At 38.5% G+C, this 16132-nt stretch overlaps 1 protein-coding gene across 3 annotated transcripts in view; it reads right to left on the bottom strand.

Annotated features, from left to right (window-relative positions):
* The window catches only part of clec16a (C-type lectin domain containing 16A), a 180055-nt gene that overhangs the window by 114827 nt on the left and 49096 nt on the right, over window positions 1–16132 (bottom strand). For 2 of the 3 annotated variants that reach the window (XM_052021127.1, XM_052021128.1), the window contains exon 9: window positions 7766–7879. In XM_052021127.1, coding sequence (XP_051877087.1) covers window positions 7766–7879 — 114 coding nt within the window. Of the gene's footprint in view, window positions 1–6328; window positions 6371–7765; window positions 7880–16132 lie in introns of all 3 variants that reach the window. The other variant, XM_052021126.1, reaches the window with a different exon arrangement.

Genomic DNA, 16132 nt, shown 5'->3' with positions numbered 1-16132 from the left:
AAAATCAAACGGAAAATGGCTGTTTTCTCATCCCTCGTCCCAACCACTCACTTGTCTGTACCTTTAATCAAGCTCAAAGCATGAATTAGGAGGTGAGAGGCCACCTGGCCTGCATGCGAATCCAGACCCATTGCAATGTGGCTAACTCAGAAATGCATTTTGAAATGGTTATTCAGTTTAAGCACAATTGAAGATGGGCAAGGAACAAAGACATTGCCAACAATGCTTAGGTTCCACAAATGAATAAGAAGGAAAAGAAACAAAAAATAATAAAAACTAAATATCTGCAGGAGGATACAGATCAGGTGGGAAGTTGGGCAAGCATTGGCAGATGGCATTTCATCCTGAAAAGTGCAAAGTGATGCATTTTGGGAAGTCAAATAGGGGTAGGGCATACACAGTAAGGAAACTGTAGGGCACCAAGGAATGTTGATGAACAGAGAGACCTAGGAATCCAAATCCATTGTTCCATGAAAGGTCAATAGGGTGCTGAAGGTATATGGCATGTTTGCCTTCAAAGGTCAGGGCACAGAATACAAGAGTTAGGATGCTATGTTGCAATTTTACAAAATATTAGTTAGGCTGCACTTCAGGGTACTGTATACAGTTCTGGTCACCACACCATCGGGAGGATATTTGATTGTGCTCGAGAGAGTGCAGAAGAGATTCACGCAGATGTTCCTGGATCAGAAGGCTTTAGTTTTTGGATAGGCTGAGTTTGTTTTCCCTGGAGCAAAGGAAGCTAACAGGTGACCACATGGAGGTATACAAAGGCAAATGTAGAGTATAGAACACAGAACAGTACCACACAGGAACAGGCCCTTCAGCCCACAATGTTGTGCTGAACTAATTAAGCTAATGACACCTAATCCCTTCTGCATGCACATGGTCCAAATCCTTCCATCCTCTGCGCACCACCACCCCTGGCAGCACATTCCAGGCACCCACCTCTGTAAAAAAAAACTTGCCCCGCACATTTCCTGTGAACTTCCCCCCCTCTTACCTTAAATGCATGCCCTCTGGTATTAGACATTTTGACCCAGGGAAAAAGATACTGGCTGTCTATGCATGCCTCTCACAATTTTATAAATTTCTATCAGGTTTCCCCTCAGCCTCTGCTGCTCAGAAAAAACAACCCTAGTTTGTCCAACCTCTCCTTATAGCACATGCCATTTAATCCAGGCAGCATCCTGCTAAACCTCTTCTGCATCCATTCCATAGCCTCCACTTCCTTCCTATAATCTGGTGACCAGAACTGAATGCAGTACTCCAGATGCAGCCTAACCAAAGTTTTATAAAACTGCAACATAACTTCCTGACCCTGGAACTCAATGCCTCGACTAATAAAGGCAAGCATGCCATATGCCCTCCCTACCACCCTATCAACTTGTGTGGCCTCTTTCAGGAAGCTATGATCTTGGACCTCTCTGTACATCAAAAGATAATCAAAATCTTCTTCCCATGATAGGAGTATCAAAAACAACACGGCATAGGCTTAAGGTGAAAGGAAAGAGTTTTGAAGGGGATCTAAGAGTAAAGTTGTTTTTTTCCCTACATGGAAAATAGGTTGATATCTAGAATGTGTTGGTAGAGGTGGTAGTGGAATCAAATACAATTACTACGTTTAAGAGGATATGGTCCTAATACAGGCAAGTTGGAGGAGTATTAATGGATAACGTCAGCATGGACATGGTAGACTGAAAGGCCCATTTCTGTGCTGTACTACTCCATGACTGTATCTGCATAACCAAAAGGTACAAGTGCCTTGACATCAATTACGCTACATTTTCAAATCATGGATTAATAGTCAAATCAAAAGGTATGGTGCAATGTATCAAACCATGATTTCAATGCAAGCACACAAAGAACATAATATATGGCAACTAGATTATTAAGGATCCCTCAAAACCTCACAAGATACTTCATATACAACATTTAATTGCAGTAATTGTTATTAATAACTATGAATGTACAAGGCGTGGTTAGTAAGTTTGCAGATGACACTAAGATAGGTGGTGTCATTGACAGTGAATATGGTTATCAGGATTTAAAGAGGGATAACAATCAGCTGGGTAGGTGGGCTGATGAATGGCAAATGGAGTTTAATTTGGTTAAGTGTGAGGTGTTGCATTGTGGGAAGTCAAATGAAGGTAGGACTTTCATCGTAAACGTTAGGTTCCTGGGGAGGGTGGTGAAGGTGGCTTTTGGCACACTGGCCTTCATCTGTCAGGGCACTGAGTACAGAAGTACAGTTGTACAAGACATTGGTGAGGCTGCATTTGGAGCATTCTGTTCAGTTTTAGTCACCCTGTTGGAGGAAAGATGCCATTTATCTAGAACGAAAGCAGAAAAGATTTACAAGGATGCTGCCAGGACTCGAGGGATTGAGTGATAGAGAAAGGTTGAGCAGGCTAGGACTTTATTCTTTAGAGCATAGGAGAATGAGAGGTGACCTCAGAGACATATAAAATCATGAGGGGCATAGATAGAGCAAATGCACATACAGGCTTTTTCCCCAGGGTTGGGGAGTCAAGAAGTAGAGGATGTAGGTTTAAGGTGAGAGGGAAGAGATTTAATAGGAACCTGAGGGGCAACTTTTTTACCCAGAGAGTGGTCAGTATATGGAATGAGCTGCCAGAGGAAGTGGTTGAGACAGGTACGTTAACAACATTTGAAAAGGTACATGGATAGGAAAGTTTTAGAGGGATATGGGCCAAACGGACTAGCTTAGATGGGAATCATGGTCAGCATGCACCAGTTGGGTCAAACGGCCTGTTTCCATGCTGTATGACTCTATAACCCAAACAAATTTATGGCTACCAAATCTGTTCAATATAGTGCAAGTTGGTATTTGCAGATCCACAGAAATATGAATTAAACAATTCAGCCAAAAATATGACACTGTGAATCCTGGGTCATTAACTTTTATGAAAAAAAATTGGAAATAAATTGTTTCTGAAAAATGAACCTAAATTGAAAACAAATCTTGAAAGAATTATAGGGAAAGAATTATAGGGACTGCCTGGCACCAAATTCTCATTTGTAGACATAGCCACTCAAATGTTCATTAGCTGATTTCAGTCACAAATACAAATGTGGTTGCAAACAGCTAGTTAGATTTTCCATTGATACCAGCAGTAATATTTGCAAATACATAGAATAAATTGGAAAACAGTTTCAAGTTGACCATATTTATCAATTTTATGAAATATGTTGAAAGAAGATGAAATAAAATTTAGCGAAGATTTATTCTAAATATTGTACCAATTTGAAATTTAAATTAAAATAATTACATGAATTTGGAATGGAAAGGTGGAATCAGTGATCACAAAACTTCAATGTTGCCGTAAAAATTCATCTAGTTCACTAAATGTCTTTCAGGGAAGGAAACTTCCCATCCTTATCCAGTTTGCCCTTTGCATTGACTCCAGACTCACTCATAACTGAAATAGTTACTCAGTTCACAGGCAGGCAATAAATGTGGTCTTGCCAGTAATGTATATATCCCATGAATAAAAAGAACTACAAGCAACTTAAGGGAATAGAAACAGAATGCTTACATAACTCAACGGGTCAAGCAGCATTTGTGGATTCAAAAGTTGTAAGTCAACATTTTTGGTTGAAGCCCATCAGGAAAGACTGCAACTACGTCACAATACACAGGGGTTGGAGTTGGGATAGAAGCTGGTAGATGATAGGTGGAACCAGATAGGCAGTGGATGATGGGCAGATAGACCAGGTGAGGGGGAGGGCTGGGTGGAACTGAGGCTGGTAGGTGATAAGTTATTTTCACTTTTGCCTCCACAGGGAGGTAAATGGCACTTCCAGATGAGGCAGAGGTTCACTTGCACTTCTCCCAACCTGGCCCACTGTGATATGGCCTCCTCTCAACATTGTGAGACCACACATAGACTAGGCAATCATTTTGCAGAGCACATATATTCTGTCCACAACAGCCACTTCAAGCTACCGGTTGCACGTCTTTTTAATTCACCTTCCCACTCCCCCAGACTGACTTTTCTACCCTTGGCCTTCCCCATTGGAAGAACGTAATCTCACAATTTACTTGGGTAACACATAACCCAATGCTATGAACATTAAATTTTCCAATTTCAGATAACATAATCGCTGGTCTCTCCTCCCACACACACTCATCTGTCCATCTAATTTTCTTTTTCCTTTGTTCATCACTGCCATCCCCTCCCCATCTGGTTCCACCTCTGTCCCATCCCCTGGTACTATTATATACAGACAATCTTTCCAATTCCCTCTCAGTCTTGACGCAGGGTCTTGCCCTGAAACACCGACTTGCATATTTTGCCTCCATAGATGCTGCTTGACCTGCTGAGTTCTTCCAGTGTTGTTTTTTGTTCTTGATTCCAGCATCTGCAGTCTCTTTTATCTACACAACTGAAGGGCTTCTTCAGAATAAATGATACACAGTGACTAAGGTTTCCCGTTATCTTAACATGGTATGTTTAAATATCCATCATGAAAAATACACATTGCTCTTGTACAAAGCTCCAATTTGATTATTAAATTCATGTTAAGTATGAAACTCTTACAAAAATATTCCACAACTAGACCAAAAATGAAATTGCAATCTGCATAAAACTCATTCAAATCACGACTATTTTGAAGTAACAATCAGTATTTTCCTTTTTAGATAATGATGAACTGTCAAGTTTTAGAAATCACTGGTTTCAAAAAGGAACATTTTGATTGATACCTGAAATATTCTGAAGAATGGACGTTAACTGCAATGAGAGTACCAAGTTATTCATTTCACACAGTAATGTAACTGTGGGCTTCCACTGCACCCTATAGTTTAAGAATTATAGTGCATCACAACTGTATAAAGAAGCATAACCACTGGATGAAAGGGTGTTCTAGCTTGCACAGATCTATAGAAAACCTGTACAGCATCCTCATTCAGGTACCATGAATCATTGTTGCAATATTCCACTTGACCTGAATCTCTAATGAATGCAATTCTTATCCCTATTAAGACCATTTTCAAACACACAGAGTAGCCTTTAGCTAAGTAGTTGTGATCATGTCTCATGCAGGACAGCATTTTAATGTTTGGCTTCCCTCCTTTTCTTCACAATTTATATCTCCTTTCCACCTTCATCTTAAGGCCCCGCTTGCCCCCAATCAATGCTACTTTTATTCTGGCCTTGCCAAAATCTCTTCCAAACTCATTTAAAAGAGTAGTTTCAAACTCCTTAGTTTGTGGTTATGATGATATCTCACAAATGTTGTTCAACTTAATCAGGCCTTAATTTCTGCCTAATCCCTGGCTTCTTTTCAATACATCTTTAAACCACTCTTGCCTAAACCCATTATTCTCACCTAAATTAGTTATTATTCAGAGCTCAAAATAATCACAGTAGATTTTTGTGCCAACTATCATTCCATCTCTGAATTATCTATCTTGTCCCAACTCACTGTGCCTTTCTTTCATTCATTTGAATGCTCTCAATAGGTTTCAGTACTAGCTGCAACACTGAAATTAAAATCAGAAATGATATCTCCAATACTGTAATCATACTTCTTATTCTCTTGAACTTTTGAAACAGATATCAATGCTACCACCATACTTCTTATCCTCTTGAACTTTTGAAACATATATCAGCACAATCAGTCTTGACATGTGTTGGCAGGCTTTTCAACCAGAGGTCATTATAAAAATGAGCTCAACATTGTCATCACTTCTGGCAGATTGCTCAATAGTAACTCAAGTGTGCAACAGTCACGTCAACAAAGCACGTAGACCAAGGATAAATTTGTCAATTGTTGTGGGTACTGTTACAATGTTTAAAAGATATTTGGAAAGATTCATAGATAGGAAGTACACACAAATGGGACTAGCTCAGGTAAGCACCTTGATTGGCGAGGATGAGTTGGGCCGAAGGGCCTGCTTCTGCGTTGTACAACTCTAATGACTATAAAATATTCAAATCAAACTTACATGGCTTTATTTACAAAAATATTAACTGCCTTCCAGCAAACTTTTACCATTTAGTTCTCATTTCTTTCAAGAATAAGACAGGTGAGCCCAGTGTCTCATTTCCCTAATTCCATCATTTAAATCCTGTCTGCAGCCAAACAAAATGTTTAACCCTTGTTACTTCATTTACTTTAACATTGAAAAAGTACCTCTCTAAGTTCATGCTTATATATATCTTGAGCATGTCACCGAATAACAACAGGAACACAAATCAGAAACACAAATCAGTTTGGTTTTAAAAGCCATGTCATTTCATTATCCAAAAGCTGCTGGATAAATTTTAAACCACAGTTAAAAATATTCAAAATTACAGACCTTTGGTTCAGATGAAGAACTAGTCAGTGAAGTTGGAAAAAGCTACAAGCCAGAGGGGGGGTCAGAGCAGCAAGAAAGCAGAAGAAGAATATTAATAGATTAGAGTTGATGACACTTTACTAACAAATGGACAATTTTCAGGATACTAAAACTGAAAGGTTATTTGCCAGAGTTCTACTGGGAAGTGGACATTTCCCACTTTCTTCCAAATTGAAAATTTAATTGAAAAGTTCAATTGTTGTTCCCAAATAACTTGAATTATTACAAAAATATAATGTCCCAGGAGCCTGCTTCTTAAGTACAAGAGTCAGTATAACCTCTTGAAGGTAATGATTAACCTGTTTCACTTTCTCATTATTTTATGCTTTTATAACAGCAGTTAACTGAATTTGAAAAGATCTTCTTAAATAAATTACTGCCCTGTAGAAATTTATACATTGCCTGTAAAACTTAAAAACAGAAAGAATAAGCCAAGGCAATTCAATTCAGAGCTTTTGAAACTCATTTGTCTTATTAATATTCTTACCAAGGGACACTCCAACTACATTTCTAACCATGCAAGTCACTCCCAGTCCAGGGACCAACAGAATCTGTTCTACAGAAATTAAAAAAGGGAAGGAACATTCTGTATTTGGCTAAAAAAAATAATTACAATAGATGTGCAAATGGCACAGCAAAATATACAGAGCATTAAAGTTTCCTTCACCTATGCAAATTAACAAGGCAAACATTCCAAAATCTGAACATTGGAGAATTAGTGGCAGGGATTGTAAAAAAAAACTACAATCCATTTGTTGGATTTTATTCAATGACAAACTACCTCTTGTCCAAAGAGCTGGCCATGATTTGTGTAAAATCTTGTACTGCATTTTAGTCTTTACTATCACACACTTTTAAAAATTTATTTTACTAAAGCTAAATGCACCTTTAAAAGTGCTACTTCTTAAGAAAAGCTCAGTCAAAACATGTAAAGATGCCAGTTTAGTAATTATAAAAATGAAAGATAAGCACTTAGCAACTGGAACATGAAAACATCTGCAATTTTTTTTATTGGATGAAACAAAAGATTATGCCTCAATGGAAGTTTCTCCTTTTCCAGTTTTATTTGCAGAATAGTTTAAGTAGTTCAAATGATGCCATGGTTTCAGCATAATTCTGAATATTTAGCTTGTTCCAAGTATTGTTCAATATAATGTTCCACGATTTCTTTTACATATACTGCTTATCAAAAATGTTTCATTAAATTCATCTAACAATCACTTAAATATAAAGGCTATCATATGAAAATCAAGAACAAGAATAATGGAAAACATGGATTTATAAAGGTAAGAGACTGGAAAAGCTTAGACATTACAAGGAATGAAGAACCTCTGCTCATTAAATCAGTAACAGGAATTGGATATTCATTTCAACTGAACAGGAAGAAAACAGACTTACTGAGCGTTTCAATGCATCCTGTTCCGAATGAAGTGTGAACATCGAAAGGTCCCCATTCAAGATTACATCGGCCAAAGAATTCACCAATGGCCTATAGTGTATAATTAAAAACACCTGAAAAGGGGAAAAAATTAGTTAACATTATCTAATACTTTTTTTTATATAGAAGTGTTCAGTTGAAAATCTTCATAGAGTTATTAACAAATGATTAATAATAATGCTTAAGAAACAGTCATGAAAACTGGAGATACAGTTATTAGAGCACAGCATCCTCGGTGCTGCCATTTGTTCTTCTTTGAGAAGCCCATGTGTTTGAAATAACTAGATTATGTTCTCAGCAGCCGCTTAAATCTTGACTTGCAAATGGCTTATTAATTTTCATATTTTAAGACAAAATAAAAATCAATATTTAAAACAGGATTGACAAAGTAAAGCTGTGAACAACATTTGCACCACAATGACAGTCTTCAATAAGAGAGTCTAACCATCTACTGTTGATTTTCAAATGCATTTCCCTCCCCAAGTCTCCCACCATCAACATATTCAACATTCTTGGAGTTGCCACAGACTAGAAACTCAACTGGATCACCCACAAGAGCAGGTTAGAAGCTTGTTATGCCGTGGCAAGTGACCCAGCTTACCACACACCAAAGCCTTTCCACTATCTACAAGACACAACTTAAGAGCACGTTTCTTCAACTTGCCTGGATGAGTCCAACAACAATCAAGAAGTCTAACAACATTCATGACACAGCACCCGTTTGACTGGCATTACATTCACCATCCTAAATGTTCATTCCCTCCACTATCAGCTGCAGTGTGTACCATCGACAAAATGTACTGCTGTTACTTTAAGTTATTAGCACCTCACAAACTTGAAACCTCAGTTACTAGACAGGTACAGTAGTGTAGCGTAACGCTATTACAGCTCCAGCAACGCGGGTTCAATTCCAGCCGCTGTCTGTAAGGAGTTTGTACGTTCTCCCCGTGTCTGCGTGGTTTTCCTCTGGGTGCTCCGGTTTCCTCCCATGTTCCAAAGATGTACAGGTTAGGAAGTTGTGGGCATGCTACGTTGGCACCAGAAGCATGGTGACACTTGCAGGTTGCCCCAGAACACTCCACACAAGAGATGCATTTTACTGTGTGTTTCAATGTACATCTGACTAATAAAGATATCTTATTTTATCTAGAAGGACAATGGCAGCAAGTGCATGGAAACATCACTGCTGCAGGTTCCTATGACTTGGAAAAATAACACTATTTCTTCAATGTTACTGGATCTTAATCCTGGAACTCCCTACCCAGCAGTATTCTGGCAGCACATTCACCACAAATGCAGGGGTTCAAAAAGGTCATTTGTAAAGGTGGCTCTTCGGCACTTTCTCAAGGGCAATTTGAGACAGGTTATAAATCTGATCCTGTCATTGACATCCACAGACCAAAAGAAAAGTTATATTTTGGCAAGTGTTTATCAAGTTCTCAACAATGTGACATGTGGACATTTAACAAGCCAAACAAAATTGATTCTACTGCAAAGAATTTCAAAGAACCAGGTTTATGGGCTAGTTTATATTCAATTTAGATTTAGTTACAATTAAATGGGATGTAAAAGAGATCACATTATTACTGCATATTAAATTAAAAAAACAGAAAATCCAAATAAATTGCAGTGATTAGTCAGTGAAAGTAGAGAATTTGATCCTACTATAAAGCATGTTTTAACATATGAATTGATGAGATTCAGTAAGATAAATATAAACTTTTCAGAGAGCTTTTACTCTGTATTTGAAGAAACTATGGATTATTAGGATAAGACGTGTTAAAGTTTAAGATGGCCAGTCTATGTTGCAGTATACAAAAGCTTTCCTGTTGATTCACTGCACACCATTTGCCAACAAATTATAATAAGGATTATAGAGATTGGGATGAGGAAATCCGGGTAGGAATTTAAATTTATGACAGCTAATTTTAAATTGGAGATACCTAGAAACCAAGAGCCGAAACCAAGAGCCAAAACCAATCAGCAATGACACCAGTGAAAGATGATGTGTTTTGACAACTCAGTCTGCAAGTGTTTTTTTAAATTTAATATGCAGTAATAATATGTGATCTCTTTTACATCCCATTTAATTGTAACTAAATCGAAATTGAATATAAACTAGCCCATAAACCTGGTTCTTTGAAACTCTTTGCAGTAGAATCAATTTTGTTTTGCTTGTTAAATATCCACATGTCACATTGTTGAGAATTTGATGTGTGTTTTGACAACTCAGTCTGCAAGATTGGTTTAATCTCCACCACCTATGTGGCGATCCAATGGAGGACTGGAGCATACCAAGAAAGTTCTGGAAAAGTTCAAGAGGCAAAGGTAAAATCTGCTGCATTTCCAACATCTAATTGGACAAAACTGTGGTTTACATTAATTTACACTAATCCTACATTAATCCCATTTTTAATTTTATTGTCCTTAATTCTCTCCAGATTGTACCACCTATTTCCACATTAGGGACAATTTACAGAGGCCAATTAACTGACCAACCTATGTGTCTTTGGGATATGGAAGGAAAACAGAACACTCAGAAGAAACCCTTGCGGTCAAGAGAGAACATTTACAGTACGAGGTCAAAAATGTACCTGGATCTCTGGTGCTGCTAGGCAGCAGCTCTACCAGTTGCACCACTGTGCTGCCCAAAATGTTGCTGGGTGTCAAAATAAAAATTCAACAGACACCCACTAAAGCACTCAACTACACCAAAATTTTCACTGGATGCCAGTGACTTGGGATACCTGCCTGAAATGGACAGGAGACTCCTGAAACATATTAACAAAAGGTCCTGCATTGTTTGCAGCCAAATGCAAAGTTCAGGTACAGGAATGATGCACAAGTTAAGCAAAAGGCACTGAGTGGTCTACTGATGTTTGTAGGATTGCTGCTCAAAAAGTAGTTAGCAAAATATCAGTGGATTTTTGAGGAGAATCTATCTAATCTGTGGTATTGACTGCCCACAGCTTTTTCAGTTAACCAGGAAGTGTGACCCCTACAAATGTTGATTCTTCATAGATGAATGTGGCTTCACTAAAATTTTCATTAACCATAAATGAACTTGCACAATAAACCACATGCTAAAGCACCTTAATAGAAACTAAAATTGTTCTTTTAAACTAAAAGTAACTCCTTTACAACTAATATCCCTCAACCAAAATTGGCCAAGGTCTAAATACTGCACTCACATGTGGGATGACTGCCAAGAACCTCAGATTCTTAAAAGCCAAAGGATAACAGAATGGGTGGAGCATTGGCTGGCTGGCAGGAAGAAAAGGGTGGGAATAAAAGGATCTCGTTCTGGTTGGCTACCAGTTACTAGTGGTGTTCCGCAGGGGTCGGTGTTGGGGCCGCTTCTTTTTACCTTGTACATTAACGATTTGGATGATGGAGTAAATGGTTTTGTGGCTAAGTTTGTGGATGACACCAAGATAGGTGGAGGAGTAGAGAGTATTGAGGAGACAGGAAGGTTGCAGAGAGACCTAGATAGTTTAGGAGAATGGGCAAGGAAATGACAGATGAGATTCAATGTTGAGAAATGTGCAGTTGTACACTTTGGAAACAGAAATAAATGGGCAGATTATTATCTAGAAGGAGAGAAAATTCAAACTACAGAAGTACAAAGGGACTTGGGGGTACTCGTGCAGGATACCTTAAAGGTTAACCACCAGGTCGGAACGGTGGTAAAGAAAGCGAATGCTATGTTGGCATTCATTTCGAGAGGTACAGTGTATAAAAGTAAGGAAGTGTTGATGAGGCTCTACGGGGCACTAGTGAGGCCTCATTTGGAATACTGTGCACAGTTGTGGGCCCCATATCTTAGGGAAGATGTGCTGATGTTGGAGAGGGTTCAGAGGAGATTTACGAGGATGATTCCCAGAATGAAAGGGCTTACATATGATGAGCGTTTGTCAGCTCTTGGACTGTACTCACTGGAGTACAGAGGAATGAGAGGGGACCTCAGAGACATTTAAAATGTTGAAAGGACTGGACAGAGTAGATGTGGCTAGGCTGTTTCCCTTGGTGGGTGAGTCTAGGACCAGAGGGCACAATCTTAGAATTAGAGGGTACAGGTTTAAAACAAAGATGAGGAGAAATTTCTTTAGCCAGAGGGTGGTGAATTTGTGGAATTCCTTGCCACGTAAAGCAGTGGAGGCCAGATCATTGGAGGTGTTTAAGGAAGAGATAGATAGATATCTAAATAGTCGGGGTATCAAGGGATATGGGGATAAGGCTGGAAATTGGGGTTAGAATAGTGTGTTGTTGTTTTTTTGTGCCTGCCCCCCCCCCGCCATTTCTCATTTATTTTTCTTTTTTCCCCCTTTTCCTTGGAGCAGACTCGATGGGCCGAATGGCCTACTTCTGCTCCCTTGTCTTCTCTTGTGATCTCTCTCACACACTAATTTCTAATCTTGCAAACTTATTTCTCTCAATTTTACTGACACCACTGAAGTTGGTGTTTCTCTGAACTTCCTACTCTTGTTCATTTCATCCTACATAAACTGCCTACCAACTACAACCTCATTGTTACAATGAATAGTCACTTCAAAATCTCCTCTGCCAACTTGTTCTTTCTTATGAATATAAAATTCATGGAATTTGCCATCTTCTTCACCTTTATTTCCTTCTGTCATTTTTCTATTTTTAAAGCCTAAGTGTGTCATAGGTAATCACCACTTACCGTTTTACTCAACACGATATTCTGTCTTTCTTATGCCTCAGTGGAAACTTGCCTTCCAATGAACTGAAGTGTGAACATTGGTCTGTGCTAACCTGTGGCTTTTGGAACTTTTAAATGCCACTGGCAAGATGTAGATGCAAAAAAGATCACGATTCTTGAACATATAACAATTTTCTGTAAAATTATGCACACTGCATATCCAAGTTATAAACATGCCGCAAATAAAATTCCCAAACAGCAAAGATTTCAAAGTTGCTCTTCTAATGTAATTTTGCTGGAAGCCTGAACTCAACTCAACTCACATGAATGAAACAAGGCTTCCCCAAAAAAAAGTAAAATTTCAGATCTGTAATTATCACTGTAGCTTTATCAATACCATTACTGGCAGTAAATCCATTGAAAGGAAAGTAGTGCAAATTTAATATCAGATAACTACAAAATAAACCATTTGAAATGGACCAGCAAATATGAATTTCTCCTCCTTCAGTGGTAATAGTAATAATTCAAAAAGAAAGCCAAAATCAATTATGCTGCCTGACCTCTGTCACTTTAGTTTAAAGTCCCCATGTGGTCCAAGCTTAAAACAAACAAATGTATCATGAGATAGAGATGAAGAAGTTGAGGATACTGAAACCAGACATTACTTTCTTCAGAATAAAACACTGTAAGAAGTGGGTTCTGTTACATCTGAGAAAAAGTCCAGTAATAAAACCTCAGATTCAACAAAACATCTGTTTTAAAATCCTGCAATTATTCCCCCCAAAAATTTACAATTCCAGAAGAAGCTTCCTCATTTGTTTTGTGGGTTTATGCAAATTTTCTAAGCTGATGCTGATCTAAATAAAGCAGAAGCTGCATCAAATTCAATCTTGTCATATGCCAACATGCTTCGGGGAATCTTACTGCGTTAAAGATGACGTATAATTGAACGCCAGCTGGAGAGCTGGATGAGGTATCACAGCCAATAAAATGAATATCTTAAGCTGAAATGGGATGGAAAACCAGTCAGATCCTGACTTCATTCATTGGCCAGTGATTTCTCACAGAATGATTAACAGCATGAAGGTCACAACGTGACGGAATGTGCTTCTATCAATCTGATTCTTTCAAGTATCAGATAATTGGCTCGTTAGTGCAAATAACTCACAAATTTCCAATACAAACATACAGATAAGCAGGAGTAGACCACCTTTGAGACTGTTCTGCCATTTAATAAGATCATGGCAGATCCGATTGCAGCACCACATTCCCTCAACCCCTGATGACCTTTCGCCCTTTTAGGATATTGTTCATCAAAAATCAATTTACCCATCTTAAAAATATTCAAAAATGCCACTTCTACACCCTCTGAGGAGGAAAGTTTCAAAGACTCACAACCCTTAGAGTGGAAAAAGAAAACAGCTCATCTGTCTTAAATGGATGACCCCTTATTCTAGATTCTCCTATAAAGGGAACTCGTATTTCCATATTCTTAACTATGAAAACACTTTAGGATCTTGCATGTTTCAATCAATTCCCCCAGAACTCCAGCAGGTACAAATCTAGCATGTACAACCTTTCCTCCCAAATCAAACTCCCCATTCCATGAATCCATCTGGTATGCCTTGTTTGGACTGCTTCCTAAATATGAACATCCTTCCTTAATTATGACAAAAACTATATACAGTGCTCAATGTAGTCTTGCCAATGCCCTGCGATGCATAACCTCCCTACTTCTGCCTTCCCCATCCAGGAAATTATGACATTCTAATATCTGTCCTAATTACTTACTATAGCGGCATTCTAGCCTTTTATGAACTGTGCAGTAGCACACACTGGTCTCTCTACATCGATGAGTTTTGCCATCTCTCACTGATTAGATAACATGCTTCTTTTCTATTTCTCCTGCCAAAAAAAATGGACAATTTTGCATTTTTCCCCACAGTGTACTCCATTTGCAAGATCTTTGTCCACTCATTTAACCTATCTATATCCCTTGATAGCCTCCTTGCATCATCTTCACAACTTGCTTTCATATCCAGCTTTGTGTTATCAGCAAATTTACCAACCATATATTCAGTTCCTTCAAAGTCATTTATACAAATTGCAAATATGTTGAGGCCTCACCACCAATCCCTGTGGCACACCACTCATTTCATTTTGCCAACCAGAAAGAGACCCACTTACGCATGTTCTAGTTTCCTGTTAGCTAGCCAATATTCTACCCACGCTAATAAGATACCTCTTAGATCACGAGCTTTTCAGAGATAATCTTTGATGTGGCACTTTAATCAAATGTCTTCTGGAGATCCAATTACAGTATATCCACCATTTCACCTTTACCCAAACCACAGTAGTTCTTCCAAGAACTCAATGAATTGGTCAAACAGGATTTCTCTTTCACAAAACCATGATGAAGTGATTTTTTTCTAAATGCCCTGCTATAACATCCTTATTTTAGCTTATAGCATTTTTCCTATAATAACTGTTAAGGTAACTGACCAAGCTTCCTGCTATTCATCTTCTTCCCTTTATGAATAAAGGAATTACATTTGTTATTTTCCAATATAATAGAACGTGCAGAATCAGATTTATTATCACTGACATATAACGTGAAATTGGCTGTTTTGCAGCAGCAGTACAGTGCAAAGACAACTATATATAAATTACAAAAATAAATGAATAGTTCAAAAAAGGAATATTGAGGTAGTGTTCATGGGTCATTCAGAAATCTGATGGTGGAGGGAATTTTGGAAAACTCAAACTAATGGATCATAACTGGGAGTACACTATAGGCCCCCCAATAGTCACCAAGAGGTGGAGGAACAGATACTGTATGTAGACAGATTACGGAAAAGTGCAGAAACAAAAGGGTTGTCATAGTGGGGGACTTTAACTTCCCCATTATTGACTGGAACTTACTAATACAAGAAGCTTAGGTGGGGCGGGATTTCTTCAGTGCATCCAAGAGGGGTTCTTGAAACAGTATGTAAGAGTCCAACTAGAGGAGAAAACATACTGGATGTAGTTTCGGGAAATGAGCCAGGCCAGGGGACAGACCCGATCATGGGTGAACATTATGGGAATAGTGACCACAACTCATTATGTTTTAAGATAGTTAGGAGTAAGGAGATTATTGGATCTTGCGGGAAGGTACTAAATTGGGGGAGGGCAAATTATGACGACATAAGACAAGAGCTAAGGGGCGTTGATTGGGAGCAGCTGCTGTTGGACAAGTCCACACCTGTTTAAATCCCAGCTGATCAGAGTTCAGGATCAGCATGTTCTGATGAGTAAGGACAAGGATGGTAAGGTAAGAGAACCTTGCATGACCCAAGAAGTCCTAAATTTAGTCAGGAAAATAAAGGAAGCATATGCAAGGATTAGGAAACTAAAATCAGACTGGGCTCTTGTGGAATATAAAGATAGCAGGAAAGTGCTCAAGCAGGTGATTAGGAAGGCCAAAAGAGGCCATGAAAATGTCCTCGGCAAACAGGATCAAGGAGATTACCAAGGCATTTTCTAGTTACATCTAGAAAAAGAGGATAACTGAGGGAATTTGTGCTTGGAGACAGAGCAAATGGCTGAGGTTTTAAATGAGTACTTTGCTTTGATATTTGCCAAGAAGGATTTGGAGGATTGTGAAAACAGATGGGGCATGCTG

The sequence above is a fragment of the Pristis pectinata genome, chromosome 8, assembly GCF_009764475.1.
Source record: "Pristis pectinata isolate sPriPec2 chromosome 8, sPriPec2.1.pri, whole genome shotgun sequence".
Lineage (NCBI taxonomy): Eukaryota > Metazoa > Chordata > Chondrichthyes > Rhinopristiformes > Pristidae > Pristis > Pristis pectinata.
This window is presented reverse-complemented; position numbering and strand designations above follow the sequence as displayed.